This window comes from Pelophylax lessonae (assembly GCF_965119305.1).
Source record: "Pelophylax lessonae genome assembly, chromosome: 8".
Lineage (NCBI taxonomy): Eukaryota > Metazoa > Chordata > Amphibia > Anura > Ranidae > Pelophylax > Pelophylax lessonae.
In genome coordinates, this window is record NC_138775.1 from 290,260,673 (window position 1) to 290,278,875 (window position 18,203).

Sequence of the window (18,203 nt, forward strand, 5' to 3'; positions counted from 1 at the left end):
TGGATGTTACCTGATGGGGACCAAGTAAACCCCTTCATGGAAACGGTATTCCCTGGTGGCAGTGGCCTCTTTCAGCAGGATAATGCACCTCGCCACACTGCAAGACTGATTCAAGAATGGTTTGGAACACAGCAAGCTTGAGGTGTTGATTTGACCTCCAAATTCTTCAGATCTCAATCCTATCGAGCATCTGTGGAATGTGGCGGAAAAACATGGAGGCTCCACCTTGAAATTTCTAGTGGAGTCCATGCCCCAATGGTTTAGGACTGGTTTGGTGACAAAAGGGGGACCTCCTCAATATTAGGTGGGTGGCCATAAATGTTTTGGCTGATCGGTGTATATAGCTGTACCTATCCATCCGGTCCTTCTTAAAATGCAGTTATAATAGAGTACACACTTTGAAAATTGATGTTAAATTAACCAAATGCACAAAATTTCACTGTTTCACAATTCCTATGCAGCTAGTCATGTAACAAAATGCCGCCTGGGGTTTTTGTCACATGAGCAGAGGACCTGGAAGATTTTGGCGATCATTGTAGTAGTGGTGACTACTTTAGTGATTCTCCGCTTCCACAGCAATCCCACAGATATGGAATATGTATGCATTTTACTTCTGTTTGAGAAAGAAGTTCATACGGATGTTGGAGTTGCCGGCCACTCTTTCTGTTTTACATGGAATATGTATTCTTTTATTGCTCCAAGCTGGTCCAGTGTAGCTATGTACTAAAATCCATACCTGGAGTTCAGCTTTAAAGTCGAACTTTAACCTTCCCTGCTCATTTTTTTCTCACCCCTCTTGCCTACCTGATGCGGCGTTCTGCACAGGAAGGATACTCACCCACCCAGTGGATCCAGCATTGTCCCTCTGAGATCCTCTTCCCTGTAGTTGGCATTCGTGTCCTGCACTACCATCTTCTTCTGGGATGACATCGGGAGGCACAGGCGAACCTCCCTATGACGCACCGCTAGGCCTGCCCTCTCCTGCTTTGGTGAATGGATGCTCCCAGCGCCTCCTGGGATATCCACATCTCATATCCGACGAGGCACCAGGGGATGCTGACATCATTTGCCTAGGCCAGGGGTCTCAAGACCTTCTAAACAAAGAGCCAGTTTACTGTCCTTAAGACTTAAGGGGGGGGGGCAGACTCTGGCCTTTGGGAGTGGGAAAGGTCCTGACATCAGTGGGAATGAACAGTGTGACATTTTTGGTATCAGTGGGGGAAATTGCGCCCCACCATTGGTGTCATTGGGAGGAACTCTGCCCTGTTATTGGTGTCATTGGGCCCCATCATTGGAGTCATTGGGAGGAATCGTGCCCTATTATTGGTGTCATTGGGAGGAATTGTGCCCCACCCTTGGTGTTATTAGGAAGAATTGTGCCCCATTGTTGTTGTCATTGGGAGGAATTTTGCCCCATTGTTGGTGTCATTGGAAGTAATTGTGCCCCACTGCTGGTGTCATTAGGGGGAATTGTGCCCCATTGTTGGTGTCATTGGGAGGAATTGTGCCCCACTGCTGGTGTCATTGGGAGGAATTGTGCCCCACCCTTGTTGTCATTGGGAGGTAATTTGCCCCACCCTTGTTGTCATTGGGAGGTATTGTGTCCCACCCTTGTTGTCATTGGGAGGTATTGTGTCCCACCCTTGTTGTCATTGGGAGGAATTGTGCCCCACCCTTGTTGTCATTGGGAGGTAATGTGCCCCACCCTTGTTTTCATTGGGAGGTATTGTGCCCCACCCTTGTTGTCATTGGGAGGTATTGTGCCCCACCCTTGTTTTCGTTGGGAGGTATTGTGCCCCACCCTTGTTGTCATTGGGAGGTATTGTGCCCCACCCTTGTTTTCGTTGGGAGGTATTGTGTCCCACCCTTGTTTTCATTGGGAGGTATTGTGCCCCACCCTTGTTGTCATTGGAATGTATTGTGCCCCACTCTTGCTGTCATTGGGAGGAATTGTGTCCCGATATTGGTGTCATTGGAAGGAATTGTGCCCAATCATCGGTGTCATTGGGAGGAATTGTGCCCCATTGTTGGTGTCATTGGGAGGAATTTTGCCCTTAATTGGTGTCAGTGGGGGGAATTATGTCCCATTGTTGGATAAAAATAGTGCATCAAGGGCCGGATAAAATCAAGCAAAGGGCCGCATCTGGTCCCAAGGCTGCAGTTTAAAGACTACTGGCCTAGGTGAATAACAGAGGAGGGGGTCGCTAAGAAATGGGGGGGGGGGGACATGTCAGGAAAGGAGGGGGGGAGGAAACTTGTCTGGAAAGGAGGAAGGGGAGGAAACTTGTCTGGAAAGGAGGGGGGAGGAAACTTGTCTGGAAAGAAGGGGGGAGGAAACTTGTCTGGAAAGGAGGGGGGGAGGAAACTTTTCTGGAAAGGAGGGGGGGGAGGAAACTTGTCTGGAAAGGAGGGGGGGGGGAAACTTGTCTGGAAAGGAGGGGGGGGGAAACTTGTCTGGAAAGAAGGGGGGGGAAACTTGTCTGGAAAGGAGGGGGGAGGAAACTTATCTGGAAAGGAGGGGGGGAACTTGTCTGGAAAGGAGGGGGGGAGGAAACTTGTCTGGAAAGGAGGGAGGGGAGGAAACTTGTCTGGAAAGGAGGGGGGGGAGGAAACTTGTCTGGAAAGGAGGGGGGGGGGAACTTGTCTGGAAAGGAGGGGGGGAGGAAACTTGTCTGGAAAGGAGGGAGGGGAGGAAACTTGTCTGGAAAGGAGGGAGGGGAGGAAACTTGTCTGGAAAGGAGGGGGGGGGAAACTTGTCTGGAAAGGAGGGGGGGGAGGAAACTTGTCTGGAAAGGAGGGGGGGAGGAAACTTGTCTGGAAAGGAGGGGGGGAGGAAACTTGTCTGGAAAGGAGGGAGGGGAGGAAACTTGTCTGGAAAGGAGGGGGGAAGGAAACTTGTCTGGAAAGGAGGGAGGGGAGGAAACTTGTCTGGAAAGGAGGGGGGGAGGAAACTTGTCTGGAAAGGTGAAGTTCCTCTTTAAGGAGACAAATTGCAGGAAAAGACAAATTTATTGCGGAGATGTACTGCATATTTTTTTATCACATGCTAATCGGATCTCATCTACGGTCACTTTTTTTTCCCCCGAATCAAACAAGCCTAATAGTTCTAGCCTTTCACTGTGAGACTTCTCGTCCCTTTCATTCCTCCACCGACTTTGAACCCTCTCCAAATTTCCTGCGCCGCTCCTGCAGTTGCGGGGCCCCGGACTAGCCGGTATCCAGGATGGAGCCTCACCAGCGATTTCTAATATTCGGTAAGCCCCTTTATCTCGCCTGTCACAGCAGTACACGGTGAACCTATACATCTGCTGATGTGGAGAAAACAAAGCCTCTGTATCAGTCACGGCTCCGACTTGTTATGCAGAATACATTTATCTTCAAAGATGAAGATTTCACAAATGCATCTGTGTTTAGACTTTTTTTTTCTGCATGGATCCGCAAAATATGTCCCTGCAAAGCTTTGAGGATTACAAATTAATCCGTGCGCCGAAAATGCCTCGCTCAGAAGTCTGTCACTTAAAGGGTCACCGCTTGTTTTCACAAACACTTTCATGATCAGATACAAAATAATTAGGGAAATAAAAACCACGGTTTTTTTTTTGCTCGTAAAATGGTCAGTAAGCATTTCGGTGTTAAATTGAATCAGTTGTTTGATTTGCTTCAGCTCTAAACGGCTAATGAGAAAGACAACAAAACCGGGAAGGCCGAGCTTCACCACAATCCTCGTCCCCCCCCCTCCTCCTCCCGTCACGGCCTCGTCACACCGTCGCTGACTGCTTTTAATTGGTATTAATGTGGTCACAGCGGGGGAGCCAGAAACTTCTAATTGGAATTTGCTTTTGTGTCTCGTAATTAAGCACTTTCCCTGCTTGCTGTTATTGGGGGAAGAGGTGGCGATTTTCCATCGCTGCACTTGTTGGTCATCCCCCTAAGCTACCTATATACCCGATCCTTCTCTTCTCAGCCTAGCCTGTAGTTGGCCCAGCCAGTAACTTTTTTTTTTGGCAGTCATTGAATTCCAGTCATGGATATTTTATACATTGTTACCTTGATGTTACCAGCTTGGACCCATCTAACTATATACATAAATAATTGATCCCCTGCAGATTTTGTACGTTTGCCCACTTACAAAAAAAATGAAGGGTCTATAATTTTTAACCACTTAAAGCGGAGTTCCAGCCACAGAAAAAAAATTTCAATGAACATACCCCCGGGACAGTCAGGGCTAGTACATTCCACAATGGCTAGCCTCTGATCTGTCCCGGTTCGCACTTACCTTTTAGAAGAAATACTTACTTTTAAAATTTCTTCTCCAGCGCTGCCATCTCAGGTGTGGGCAGCTTGAAGCCAGCGCGATCCTCTTCTGCGTCCTCTTCCGTCTTCTTCGGTCCCACGATGCACTGCACCGGCCCGGCCGTCACTTCTGGGTCTGCAGCGTCATCCCTGCACAGCTTCTGGGCATGCCCAGAAGCTGTTTATCAAGGTATGACGCGCCTGCACCGGAACTGACGTCGGGGCCGGTGCAGGTGCATTGATTCCTGGGAGTGATGACGTTCAGCTCCCAGGAATCATTGCAAAGCGGAAGTGACGGCGCGGGCCGCGGCCGAGGAAGGAGGAAGTGGATGGTAAGGTGAGTATATTATCCTCTCTAATAAGGTAAGTAAGCAAAAAAAAAAGCCGGGAATATCCAATTCTTGCTCAGGTAAGGATAAGGAAGCGGATGCCATAAAATCTACAGGCATGATTTTGTGGCTGGAACTCCGCTTTAAGCCCCGAAAGATTTTACCCCCTTCCTGACCAGGGCCTATTTTGCGATTCGGCACTGCGTGACTTTAACGGACAATTGCGTGGTCGTGCAACGCTGTACCCAAATGAAATTGATGTCCTTTTTTTCCCACAAACAGTTTTCTTTTGGTGGTATTTGATCACCTGTGCGATTTTTTGATCATGCGCTATAAACAAAAAAAAAAGCGACAATTTTTCAAAAATAACAATATTTTTCACATTTTTTTATATGAAATTCCCCCCCCCCCCCCCCCAAAAAAATGTAAAAATCACAATTTTTTAACATTATAGGCCAATTTTTTTTTTTACCATATGTTTGGTAAAAAAAAAATCACAATAAGCGTATTTTGATTGGTTTGCGCAAAAGTTATTGCGTTTACTAACTAAGGGAAAAGATTTTTGTCATTTTTGTTGTTTGTTTTTTTTTTTTTTTTTTTTTTAACGCGTAATGGCGGCGATCTGCGATTTTTTTTTTGCGGGACTGCGACATTGCGGCGGACAGATCGGACCCCTGACTGACATTTTTGGCACTTTTGGGGGGGACCAGTGACATTACTACAGTAATCAGTGCTATACATATGCACTGTTACTGTAAAAATGACACTGGCAGTGAAGGGGTTAACTTTATTTGAGAGGGAGGGGTTAAGTGTGTCCCTAGCGGCGTGATTCTAACTGTGATTGGCTGTGGCTTTGTGTGTAACATTTAAATGGGTATTCTACTCGCGCCTAGATTGCGGTATATAATGAGGAAAGCAGCAGGTTATCAAGTCTACTATATTACATATAGTTGACTGAGCATGAAGTAAATAACAGAAAAAAACTGCGCTAACCTTAGGTTAATGTGAGGACTGAATAAAGTGCTATAGTGATTTTGAAATATTGCGATATCTCACATACATCAAAAAGTGCATATATAAGTGCATAAGTAATGCCAAATCCAAAATATTTAAGACATAAAAATATACAATAATAATAAATTGCTTCAATGAAAGTCCATGATACTGCTGATTAAAAGTGCAATAGAAATTAATAGGCAATAATAAATCCGAAGTGATAGTGAATTGCTTCAATAAAAGTCAGTGATACTGCTGATTTAAAAGAAAAGTGCAATAGTGCTGTAAAGTCTTCTGAGTGCAAATAATACTGGTGTAGTGATATCAGCGACCCTCCGCTTCACTGCAAAGTGCTAGGTGGTAAGCAAGCTCACTTACCAGATGGCGTGGATTCCTGTGGCGTACGCCAACAAGAAACAAACTGCGCTTGTACACCGCTCCAACTTTGGTTTGTAGTTGAGTGGGATCCTCGAAATGCTGATGTAGGCTCAAAATGAAAGAAAAAAGAAGCTCCTCATCGTGTAGAAGGTTAACAACCTTTATTTTAACACCTCACACGAACATCAGTGTAGATAAAAACTTCCATAAAAAACATCCATAAAAAACACTGCAGTGGTAAAAACGTTTCACTCCAAAGCACCAAACAATAGGTGTCACAGCAAACGTATGCCCAACTACAATATATGCAAAACGTTGCAAAAGCAATAATGGCTGGGTCTCCCCTCCAGCCACTTCTGAGCTCCTATTCAGCCTCGCAGCTGGTGTAAAAGGACGCTGCTGTGTAGACAACCGCGAGGTACGCCGTACCCGGAAGTGGGAACTCGGGCGTGCGGTTCAGCAGTCTGCTCAGAACGAGGCAACGTGCGTACCAACTTGGCGCGTTTCGTCAGAGATGTGACATCTTCGGAAGTGGTGACCGAAGACGTCATATCTCTGATGGAACACCTGCATCTCATAAAATTAGAATAGGACATGGCTCCCCAAATCATCACTGACTGTGGAAACTTCACACTGGACCTCATGCAACTTGGATTCTGTGCCTCTCCACTCCTCCTCCAGACTCTGGAACCTTCATTTCCAAATGAAATGCAAAATTTACCACAGTCATTGGTTTGGGGAGCCGTGTCATCTGCTGATGTTGGTCCACTGTGTTTTATCAAGTCAGCGCAACCCTCTAGCAGGAAATTCTAGAGCACTTAATGGTTCCCTCTGCTGACCATCTTTATGGAGATGCTAAATTTAATTTTCCAGCAGGACTTGGCACCGCCCACACTGCCAAAACTACCAATACCTGGTCACATGATCATGGTATCACTGTGCTTGATTGACCAGCAAACTCGCCTGACCTAAACCCCATAGAGCAGTGGTCCTCAACTCCGGTCCTCAGGGCTCACTAACAGGCCAGATTTTAAGTATTACCTTGGGGAGATGCAGACTAGAATACTGCAATCACTGAGCAGCAAATGATATCACCTGGGATGTATTTCAGTTATCTTGCAAACCTGGCCTGTTAGTGGGCCCTGTAGGCCAGGGTTGAGGACCACTGCCATAGAGGATCTGTGGGGTATTGTCAATAGAAAGCACCAGACCCAACAATACAGATGAGATGAAGGCCGCTATCAAAGCAACCTGGGCTTCCATAACACCTCAGCAGTGCCACAGGCTGATCGCCTCCATGCCACGCCGCATTGATGCAATAATTCAAGCAAAAAGTCCTGACCAAGTATTGAGTGCATCCTATACTGTACATGGACAGACTTTTCAGTAAGCCAACATTTCTGTATTAAAAATCCTTTTTTTTTTTATTGGTGTTATGCAATATTCTAATTTTCTGAGATACTGAATTTTGGGGTGTCACTAGCTGTAACCAATAATCATCAACAAAATGCTTGAAATATATCCCTCTGTGTTTAACACATCTATATAAAATATACGAGTTTCGCTTTATGAATTGAATTACTGAAATAAACTTTTTGATGATATTCCATGTTTATGAGGTGCACCTGTATATTTCCTACCAGGGACCCAGGGTTAGCAATTTTCTTGTTTTGGAGGATCAGTAAATAGCACATCATCATCATTGATTTTAGGCAAGCAGTATTGATTGTCTTTATGTTTTCATTATTGCAGAGCCTAAAGGTGGTGTTCCGGGAGCCGTTTCCAGAGCAGCCGCAGAACAGCGACAGTCCGTTACCTCAGCTGGTCTCCACGTACCACCACCTGGAGTCCGTCATCAATACTGCCTGCTTCAACCTGTGGAGTGGCCTGCTCTGACCTCACCTTCCTAACCTCTGCCAATACTGTACCGCCAATCACCAGGGGTCTTCTTACTGACATATTGGAATGCCAAAGCACAGGATATAGGGACGTTCTCCTGGAAAAGTGTGAAGTTTGTTCCTGATAGGAGATCATTCTGTAATGCACAGGTCCCTGCTCCTTAACCTCTACAGTGCAAATAACTATATCAAAAGGACTCCGTAATCAAGACATATCACCACATCTTAAAAATAGTTGTTGATTCCCCCAGTTCTGATCTGTGGCTGCTTTGTCCAATAAAAGCACATCTTTAGGTCTGTGCTCCACCCTAGACTGAAGCCCAATTTACGGGCAACAGTACTGTAGCCAACTCGCCCTCTCTGCTGTTTACAAGCTCTCTCCTTGTGTTGTGATCCAAGCTGACCCCTCCCATCGACGTAGTGAATGACGCCGCTTGTCTCCAGCGTGCCCCTAATGCCAGAAATGAGCGCTGTCATCAACACCTATTAGATATTCGTCTCCAGCTTCACAGCTTGGACAGAAAGTGGTGGGAGAAGGGAGGCGTGCTGTTGACCACACTAGTTCAGCAACAACAGCAGGGATCGGAATGGGACCAAGTGCTACGTGCATCTTGTCCTTGGGAAATGTATCAACAATTTTAGGTTGTGGTTTGAACTTCTATGAAATTAAACAAATACTGCAGGTATGAGATACAGTGAGACTGGACATATAGCTGCAGCTACTTCCCAAAACCTGGTCAGCCCTGAACCTGATAAAGTCAACACCTCTAGGTGCTTTAGGAACTTGCTGCTAAACCCTGTCCTGCACATTCCTATTGATGCATAACTATGACAAGGAGCCTTACTTGCTCTTAGAAATGTAGAAGGCAGGAAGGGGTGGGCAGGCTTTTGCATCAGAGCCTGCCAAAAGAACCAGGATTTGACCTTGCCGGGGAAGTTTGGGAGGCTGCGCTAGCTGCCTTCACTTTATACCTGCAGCAGCTTTTTATTTACTTTTATAATTCATGTATGAGCCCTTTTTTGACATTGGCCACACTGATGGAGAGAGAAGGCTTTTTTCCTTCACATTGTTGAGGCAGAACCTCTCTTCACAAACAGATCTGTTTCAGTACTGCTGATTTCAGCTAAGGGTTCAGACCGTATACAGCTTTGAGCTCTGCTGTTGAAGTTGATGGGCTGAAGGCTATCAAGCGTTGATGGGCTGAAGGCTATCAAGCGTTGATGGGCTGAAGGCTATCAAGTGTTGATGGGCTGAAGGCTATCAAGCGTTGATGGAGGCCATCAAGCGTTGATGGGCTGGAGGCTATCCAAGCGTTGATGGGCTGGAGGCTATCCAAGCGCTGATGGGCTGGAGGCCATCAAGCGTTGATGGGCTGAAGGCCATCAAGCGTTGATGGGCTGAAGGCCATCAAGCGTTGATGGGTTAAAGGCCATCAAGCATCGATGGGCTGAAGGCCATCAAGCATTGAACACCCCACTCTACAACAACAGCCTATGAGATATTATGGAGGCTTTCCTTCTGAAAATACCAGGTGCTTGGCTGTCAAGCTGATTCAGCGACTTTTTTCTGAGGTAAACACCTAAAATATTTATGCAGTCCAATCTGCATGCTTGTTTCAGGTCAGTGAGTAAAAGTACTGAAGTCAGAGCCAGGGAGTTGGCATTCTTAGGAGGTCAGCAATGGCAGCCTTTGTGTTTCTCACAGGAGAGTTGCATCACAGGACAAAGTGTTAAAGGTTAAGTCCATAAGATGCAATTTGTTTACCAGAGAATCAGAAATTTCTCCGCCGGTCCTGGCTCCGCTACTCGCTGCTAACCGTCCGTGATACGCCACAGAATCTGGATAGAGGCTAAAGGTGCCGCGGACATCACCCAACGAGAGTTCCTGTTACAAACCGTTTTATTTTAATCCTGAAGCCATTGCTGAATTTAATTACCAGATGTAAGATTTTATGTAAATGTCATGTAAATCTGATAGAATATTCTAATTATTTGAATAAAATGAGAATCTTCTATGTAGAGGTGGGTTTCTTCTAATTGGTGATACAGAATATTTGTCTTGGATTCCTCCTAAAAAATAGCAATGTACATCCTGTGCCTGGGCACTCCCGATCTGTAACCTACAGCTGTTCAGTATTTCTGCAATGTGAGATCTTCTAAGGCTGTGGTCTGGATACAGTCCTTGCTTGCTTTTATCCGGCTCTGGGGGCACCACTCCTCCCACTGATACAGGGCACCATTCCTTCCACTGACACAGACAGTAGGGCATTATTAAATTCACTGACACCAATGATGGGGCACTATTCCTCCCACTGACACCAATGATGGGGCACTATTCCTCCCACTGACACCAATGATGGGGCACTATTCCTTCCACTGACACTGGTGATGGGACACAATTTCTCCCACTGATACAAATGATGGGGCACTATTCCTCCCACTGACACCAATGATGGGACACTATTCCTCCCACTGATACCAATGATGGGGTACTATTCCTCCCACTGACACCAATGATGGGGCACTATTCCTCCCACTGATACCAATGGTGGGGTACTATTGCTCCCACTGATACCAATGATGGGGCACTGTTCCTCCCACTGACACCAATGATGGGGCACTATTCCTCCCACTGACACTGGTGATGGGACACTATTCCTCCCACTGATACCAATGATGGGGCACTATTCCTCCCACTGACACCAATGATGGGGCACTATTCCTCCCACTGACACTGGTGATGGAACACTATTTCTCCCACTGATACCAATGATGGGGCACTATTCCTCCCACTGACACCAATGATGGGACACTATTCCTCCCACTGATACCAATTATGGGGAACTATTCCTTCCACTGACACCAATAATGGGGCACTATTCCTCCCACTGACACCAATGATGGGGCACTATTCCTCTCACTGACTATTAATGATAGGGCACTATTCCTCCCACTGAAACCAATTATGGGGAACTATTCCTTCCACTGACACCAATAATGGGGCACTATTCCTCCCACTGACACCAATGATGGGGCACTATTCCTCCCACTGACACCAATGATGGGGCACTATTCCTCCCACTGACAGCAACGACGGGGCACTATTCCTCCCACTGACAGCAACGACGGGGCACCATTCCACCCACTGACATTGATAGGGCACTATTCTTCCTCCTGACCACAGGCGCTACGTAATTTTTGTATTCCCACTGACAACCAAGCCTGAGACATTGTCTAGCCCAAGTGACACTGGGGCATTTCCTACTCCCACTGGCCACAGTACAGCCCCCCCCCCCCCCCGAAGTCTAAAGTACAGTACATTATTTAGAAAATTTGGACACCCCTGCTGCCACCAACTGCTTGTCTCAACAGATTTGATGATGTCACTACTGTGACAATCGTTGTTCTCCTTGCTGAAGAGGAAGCTGTACCTGGGGACTTGCAGTACAAGGATCTCCCTGCTCCTGCTTCATCCATTCTGTGAGTCTGTGCTTCTTACACCTCTCCTCCTACTTTTTTTTTATCATTACCCCTCCAGTCTTGAAGCTGTTAGTACAAGCTGGTTCCTGTGTTTTAAAAGGACACAGAAAGGGGTGACCCTTTGCTACAGTAACTGCTATTCAAAGATCCAACCACAACTAGTCATGTGGCCACATGCCTTCCAGATTAACTAGCATAAACTAGGATCCTTCAGAGATTACATGACTGTGATCTGGCCACATGACCAGGTTGTGTGCGGTCATGGAGTGACAGCTGGGGGAACATGATTTAGCGTTTAACACCACCAATGTATCAGTGTGCAGCAACTGTATTTCAGCTTTAAAGCTGAACTGAGTGATCACATGACTGCTTGGTCTGCTCAGAGCAGACTGTCAGTGCCTGCTCTATGCTCTGCTTCTTCAGCACTTAGTGGAGCAATGAGCAGGGGAAGGGGTGGGTGATGCCAGCTGTCAGGCAAGTGGGTGGATCCTGACAATATTGTCTGGATCCTTCCAGAGCCTGAAGCTCGCAGCTCTGTTCCAGATAGGCTTTAAGACCGAGAACTGCATGATCACATAACTGCTTGGTCTGCTCAGAGCAGAGAGCAGTGACTGTCATTTACTGCTCTATGCTCTGCTTTTCCAAGACTCAATGGAGCAATAAGCAGGGGAAGGGGCGGGTGCAGCTGGCTCCAGCCCTCAGCCGCATGCTGACAGGTGAAGCCAGCTTTTAGTCAGGCAGCTGGGTGGATCCTGACAATATTGTCGGGATCCTTCTAGAGTCTGAAGCTCTCCGCTTTGTCCCACATAGGCTTTAAGACCAAGAACTGAGTGATCACATAATTGCTTGGTCTGCTCATAACAGAGACAGTTAGTCACTGCTCTCTGCTCTGCTTCTCCAGCACTCAATGAGCAGGGGCAGGTGCAGCTGGCTCCCACCCTCAGCCACATGCTGAGAGGTAGAGCCAGCTGTCAGTCAGGCCACTGGGTGGATCTTGACAGTATTGTCAGGGTCCTTCCAGAAACCTGAAATGTCTCTGCCCTGTCAGCTGACAATAGCCAGCTAACGGCTGATTCTAGGTCACAGGAGAGGAACAGTAAGTGCACACCTGTGACCCAGAGGAGAAGTATAGCCAAAAAATTCTTTGATCATATCTCTCTTTTAGGAGGATTGTAAAGTCAGTAGGTGCATTCTATGCATTAGGATAAAAAAAACCTTGTGTGCAGCAGCCCCCCTAATACTTACCTGAGCCCATGTTTATCCAGTGATTTTGCTGAAGTTATTTAGCTGCCCGGGACTCCCCTCCTGATTGGCTGAGATAGCAGTGTGGTGCGATTGGCTCCTGCTGCTGTCAATCAAAATCAATCAGCCAATCAGGAGCGAGATGAGGCGGGGCCGGGTCGCGGCTCCGTTTCTGAATGGACACAGGAAGCTGTGACCCGGCTCGGGTGCCCCCATAGCAAGCTGCTTGCTGTGGGACCAGGAACACCGAAGAGGGACCCGAGAAGAGGAGGATCTGGGCTACTCAGGTAAGTATAACATGTTTATTATTGTTTGTTTGTTTTTTAAATGAGACTTTACAATCACTTTAGTGTCGGTTCACACTATGGCGACACGACTTCAGGGCGACCTAATGAAGTCGCCGCGCACCACGACTTTGGCGCGGGTTGCACCGACTTCACATAATCAAAGTCAATGCAAGTCCCTCCGACTTCGCCCAAAAGTAGTGCAGGAACCTTTTTCTAAGTCTTGAGTCGCTCCTATTAGAACGGTTCCAATTGCACAGAATGGAGCACGACTTGTCAGGTGACCAAGTCGGAACAGTGTGAACCAGCACTTAAGAATGCAATAATACAAAGCTGTGTGTTTTCTATCTGCCTGTAGCTTAGTTTTGGGATGTCAGTACTGTGCTGATCTCTGTTCTCCTTGCTGGAGAGGAAGCTGTACCTGAGGACCTGTAGGGCAAGGATCCCCCTGCTTCCAGTTTGTGGATCTGTGTTTCTTGCACCTCTCCTGTTGCTTCATCATTACCCCACCAGTCATCAGAGAATGGGAGCAGCTCTGACATACAGAAGCAAAGCCCTGCTCCTCTACCAAGAGTCCCTCACACAGAGACAGTGAAGACAAGGCACATGGGAACTTGCAATGTGATTTATTCAATATAACATTACCTTCATATCCCTCCATAGGAAAAGCTCCTGAGTAGGAGGCATAGAAAAACAAAGTAACACATTTTATTTACCATGAATAAAGAATGTTTGGAAGAGTGAAAACAATTATTTACAATCAAAAAGTAGAATTACAAATGCAGAAAGTGCTGCCTTTGATGACCAAAAGGCACAGCTTGGACCTGATTTCTCCCTATGAGCACTGTGAATCATTTTTGCTTTTCTTATTGTTATACAAATACTCCCTTCCCGTGTTTTGCTCTACAGATCCTCTGCCCCCTCCATGTTTACTCCTCACAGAATTCTGGGAGTTGTAGTTCAGACTGAGGTCTTGCAGTTGCATTGGATCCTAGAGTGGCACCCTCGGTATTCCGGGGCTTCAGTCGGACTTGGCTCGCTCTTCACGCCTCTTATGATATTCCTCCATCCAACCGAGTCCAGCTATGGTGTCACCTGGAAAACAGAACAGCGTTTATAAAAGGTTAAAAGATTGTTCTACCGCGGCCGCTGTGAGGGGAACGGGGTGATGAACTGTTTACAATACGTTTACCCTTTTTTTTCCCGTAACTTTATTGACAATTCACAAAGTGACATTTCTTATGCCTTTATATCCCCCAGCACGTTGCACTGTGGTGTAGTGTGTCCATATTTCCCCCCCTCCTCCTCCTGTAAGTCACTTTGTGCCTTTGCTCATACCCACCTCCCAGCACTGCCTCACTTAGGGAATACAGAGCCAAGTATCGTTTTGCCATACTGAGTAATTTGTTAATGATAACAAGAAAAGCAGTAAAATAGACCCCCCTGCAACAACAATAGATTCCCCCAGCAACAATGGACCCTGCAACAAAATATCACCCCAGCAGCAATAGACCCCTGGCAGCAACAATAGACTCCAGCAGTCAGGTACAATAGACGCCTCCCTCAAAGGTAGATCCCTTTCCCAGCAACAATAGATCTCCCCAGCAACAATAGACCACCTCGCCAAAATAGATCCTCCCAGCAGCCACCATCAGAAGACCGTCCATCACACCCCTTGCCATTACATAAAATTCATTGCTGGAGGTGCTGGAACTGCGTTCCCACTGAAAAATAACCCTGAGTGTGTCGCAATGCACCCCATAAAAATGCTGAAAATTGCCTTGATTTTGCGCTAGGCTGTAAACATTAAAATGCTTTTCTCTTTCGTTCACTGACGGACACAGCTTCAAGTCTTCAGACCAGTGGGCTTTATGCTGTCTCTCTTCAGGAGTAGGACTAGGCAGAAACCTTTTTGGTTACATCCCTGGGGCATTCCCAGAGGGTGAACCATCACTTCCTCCTGTAGGACTCCATTTTTTTTTTCTGCCTAGTCAGGAGTAAGGACCTGGCTCTGCTGGGATCTGTGGTCCTGGCATTTTTTCCTTTTTAAAATTGAATTTTTTACTTACGGTCTTCCCAGTCTGGCCTGTGAGCGCGACCTAACTATTAGCTCTGCGCTAGGTTAGTCGCGACATAGTCCCACTGGACGGGGGCTGGCCGGCGAGTGAAAAACCTTGCGAGGGCGCATAGCCTTGGTCACTACAGCAATCATGATCAGAGTGGCAGCATACCTCAGGCCGCAGCACCCCCATTCCAAGATGGTGCGGTGGACTGTTGGGAGTGGCACCCGCCTGGTGACCATAGGAGGGCTGTCAGAGTCGGTGATTCCTACGTTGTTAAAAGCTAGGAAATCTACCTCTAGGAAGGTTTGGAAGGCGTATATTACTTGGTGTGAGTCTCAGGGGGTTTCTCCCCATTCCTTTTCTCTCTCGTCTGTTGGAGTTTCCACAACTAGGTGTAGATCAACGTTTGGCTCTGGGCACCATCAAAGGCCAGATTTCCGCTTTGGCCATATTTTTCCGAAGGCTGTTGGTGGCGAAATCCTTGGTTCACACTTTTGTGCAAGGAGTTTGCCATCTGGCTCCGCCGGTGAGATCCCTGGTGCCTCCGTGGGACCTCAATTTGGTATTGTCGGTGCTTCAAAAGCCTCCTTTTGAAAATATTCGAGAACTTCCTCTGCTCACTTTGTCGCAGAAGGTGTCCTTCTTAGTTGCTATTACTTCCGCGCGTAGGGTGTCGGTCACGTTACCCGGTGATTCATAGGGACAAAGTGGTGTTGCGACCCTGTCAGGCGTTCCTTCCTAAGGTTGTCTCTGGGTTTCATTTGAATGAAGATATTGTGTTACCGTCCCTATGTCCTAAGCCGAAACATCCTAAGGAAATTGCCTTACATTCCTTAGATGTGGTAAGGGTTATTCGGGTGTACCTGGTGGTGACTGAACCGATTCGAAAATCTGATTCTTTGTTTGTTCTTACGGATGGACCTCGTAAGGAGCAGGCCACATCTGCTGCGACCATTTCCAAGTGGATCAGGCAGACGGTGGTGCAGGCCTATTCCATTAAGGGTCAGGTTCCTCCTTTCCCTGTTAACCATTTAAGCCCCGGAAGATTTTACCCCCTTCCTGACCAGGGGGTATTTTGCGTTTCGGCACTGCGTGACTTTAACGGACAATTGCGCAGTCGTGCAACACTGTACCCAAATTAAATTGACGTCCTTTTTTCCCCACAAACAGAGCTTTCTTTTGGTGGTATTTAATCACCTGTGCAATTTTATGATCATGCGCTATAAACAAAAAAAGAGCGACAATTTTGCAAAAATAACAAAATTTTTAAATTTTTTTTATATGAAATTCCTCAAAAAAATGTAAAAATCTAAATTTTTTAACATTTTAGGCCAATTTGTTTTCTGCTACATATGTTTGGTAAAAAAAATCGCAATAAGCGTATTTTGATTGGTTTGCGCAAAAGTTATTGCAATTACTAAGGGAAAGATTTTTGTAATTTTTATTGTTTTTTTTTTTTAACGAGTAATGGCGGCGATCTGCGATTTTTTTTTTTTTTTTTGCGGAACTGCGACATTGCAGCGGACAGATCGGACCCTTGACTGACATTTTTGACACTTTTGGGGGTACCAGTGACATTACTACAGTAATTAGTGCTATACATATGCACTGTTACTGTAATAATGACACTGGCAGGGAAGGGGTTAACTTTATTGGAGAAGGAGGGGTTAAGTGTGTCCCTAGGGGCCTGATTCTAACTGTTATGGGATGTGGCTGTTTGTGCAACTACAGAGATATACGATCCTGCATAGCAGGACCGTATGATCTTTGCACTTACACAAGGGAGAATGACAGGCGGCTTTGTTTACATTAGCCGCCTGCCTTTCTCCCCCTGTAACGGACGATCGCGAGTGACCGGCGGACATCGGGTCCGCCGGTCACACGCGCGGGGATCACAGTGAGCGAGCGGGAGTGCGCCTCCGGCGGTGTGCGCTCGCCCCCTATTGGCTCGCAGGCGAGTGACGTACCCATACGTCACTTTGCCTGCACAGGGCTGACCGCCGCAGTATATGTACTTGCGGCGGTCGGCAAGCGGTTACAGCGTATTCTACGAGGGCGCTTAGTGCTTCCTAGGCCTTCCGTCATCAGGTGTCAGTGGTTCAGGTGTGTGTGGTCGTCTGTACACACATTTACAACGTTTTATAAGGTGGATGTAGTTGCATCTTTGGATGCAGCATTTGGCCGTAAAGTTTTCCAGGCAGCAGTTGCAGAGGCTTCCACTTCTTGAAAGTGTAATTTTTTTCCTGGTGGTAAGCTCCAGTTGTTCCTAGTTGAGCTCCTGTTGTTACCTGGTTGGCTATGTTTAGCCTTGTTGGGAATTCTGCGTTTGCTGAGGTTTTTCCCACCCCTCATGTTGATACTGCTTTGGGACATCCCAATGGTCTGAAGACTTGAAGCTGCGTCCCGTCAATGAACGAATGAGAAAACTGGATTTTTGTCTTACCATAAAATCCTTTTCTCTGAGGTTCACTGACGAACACAGCACCCACCCCTCTGTTGGGGTTGAGCTATATGTTCTTCTGACACTGCTTGTTAAAAAACTGGAGTCCTACAGCAGGAAGTGATGGTATATCCTCTGGGACTGCCCTAGGGGCGTAACCAAAATGGTTTCCGCCTAGTCCTACTCCTGAAGAGGAACCGCATAAAGCCCAATGGTCTGAAGACTTAAAGCTGTGTCCGTCAGTGAACCTTAGAGAAAAGAATTTTAGGGTAAGACAAAAATCCAGTATTACATTAGTTTGTGTGTTTTATGAAAGCGCACCAAAAGTCTGAAGCCTCCAAGTGTCTTTCCCCGGCAAAGTGCAAGGAGGAAATGCTGTCAACTCCCTTTCCATATTGGTTTTTGGGGACACTTTCATTGAAGGGTTCAACTTCCTTTTTGGACAAATATCCAGGGGCCCTACATGGTGTGATTGTGGCTCCAGGGAGAGAACAGGGCACTCCCTTGAAAGCCTGGAGAGCATTAAAATAAAGAAGTGGATATAATATCCCTGAGGAAGAAGTTATTCAAAGCATATTGGATACCCCCACCTATTGGGAACCATCAATTGTTGCTATAACCACCACGGAATGTAACAAGCAGTAGTTGGGGAATGCCACTTCTTTGGCAATCTTAAATATTTCATGATCCATGATGTGTCATTACAGGTCGTTTTTCTTGGCATATACAATATGGTGTATGAATTGTTTTTAACAATTTTTTTTAAAGTGAACAATAAAAATCTATATGTTTTTATACGT

General features: G+C 46.5%; 2 protein-coding genes across 3 annotated transcripts in view; one reads left to right on the forward strand and one right to left on the reverse strand.

The window, feature by feature from the left end:
* SZT2 (SZT2 subunit of KICSTOR complex) overlaps window positions 1-8,195 on the forward strand; it is a 355,341-nt gene extending 347,146 nt beyond the window's left edge. For both annotated transcript variants that reach the window (XM_082264795.1, XM_082264796.1), the window contains one exon: window positions 7,749-8,195. In XM_082264795.1, coding sequence (XP_082120921.1) covers window positions 7,749-7,892 — 144 coding nt within the window. In that variant the 3' untranslated portion in view covers window positions 7,893-8,195. The remainder of the gene's footprint in view (window positions 1-7,748) is intronic.
* A 5,544-nt stretch (window positions 8,196-13,739) lies between these two features.
* Window positions 13,740-18,203, reverse strand: part of HYI (hydroxypyruvate isomerase (putative)) — a 34,042-nt gene continuing 29,578 nt past the window's right edge. The window contains exon 8 of the mRNA XM_082266687.1: window positions 13,740-13,995. Coding sequence (XP_082122813.1) covers window positions 13,922-13,995 — 74 coding nt within the window. The 3' untranslated portion in view covers window positions 13,740-13,921. The remainder of the gene's footprint in view (window positions 13,996-18,203) is intronic.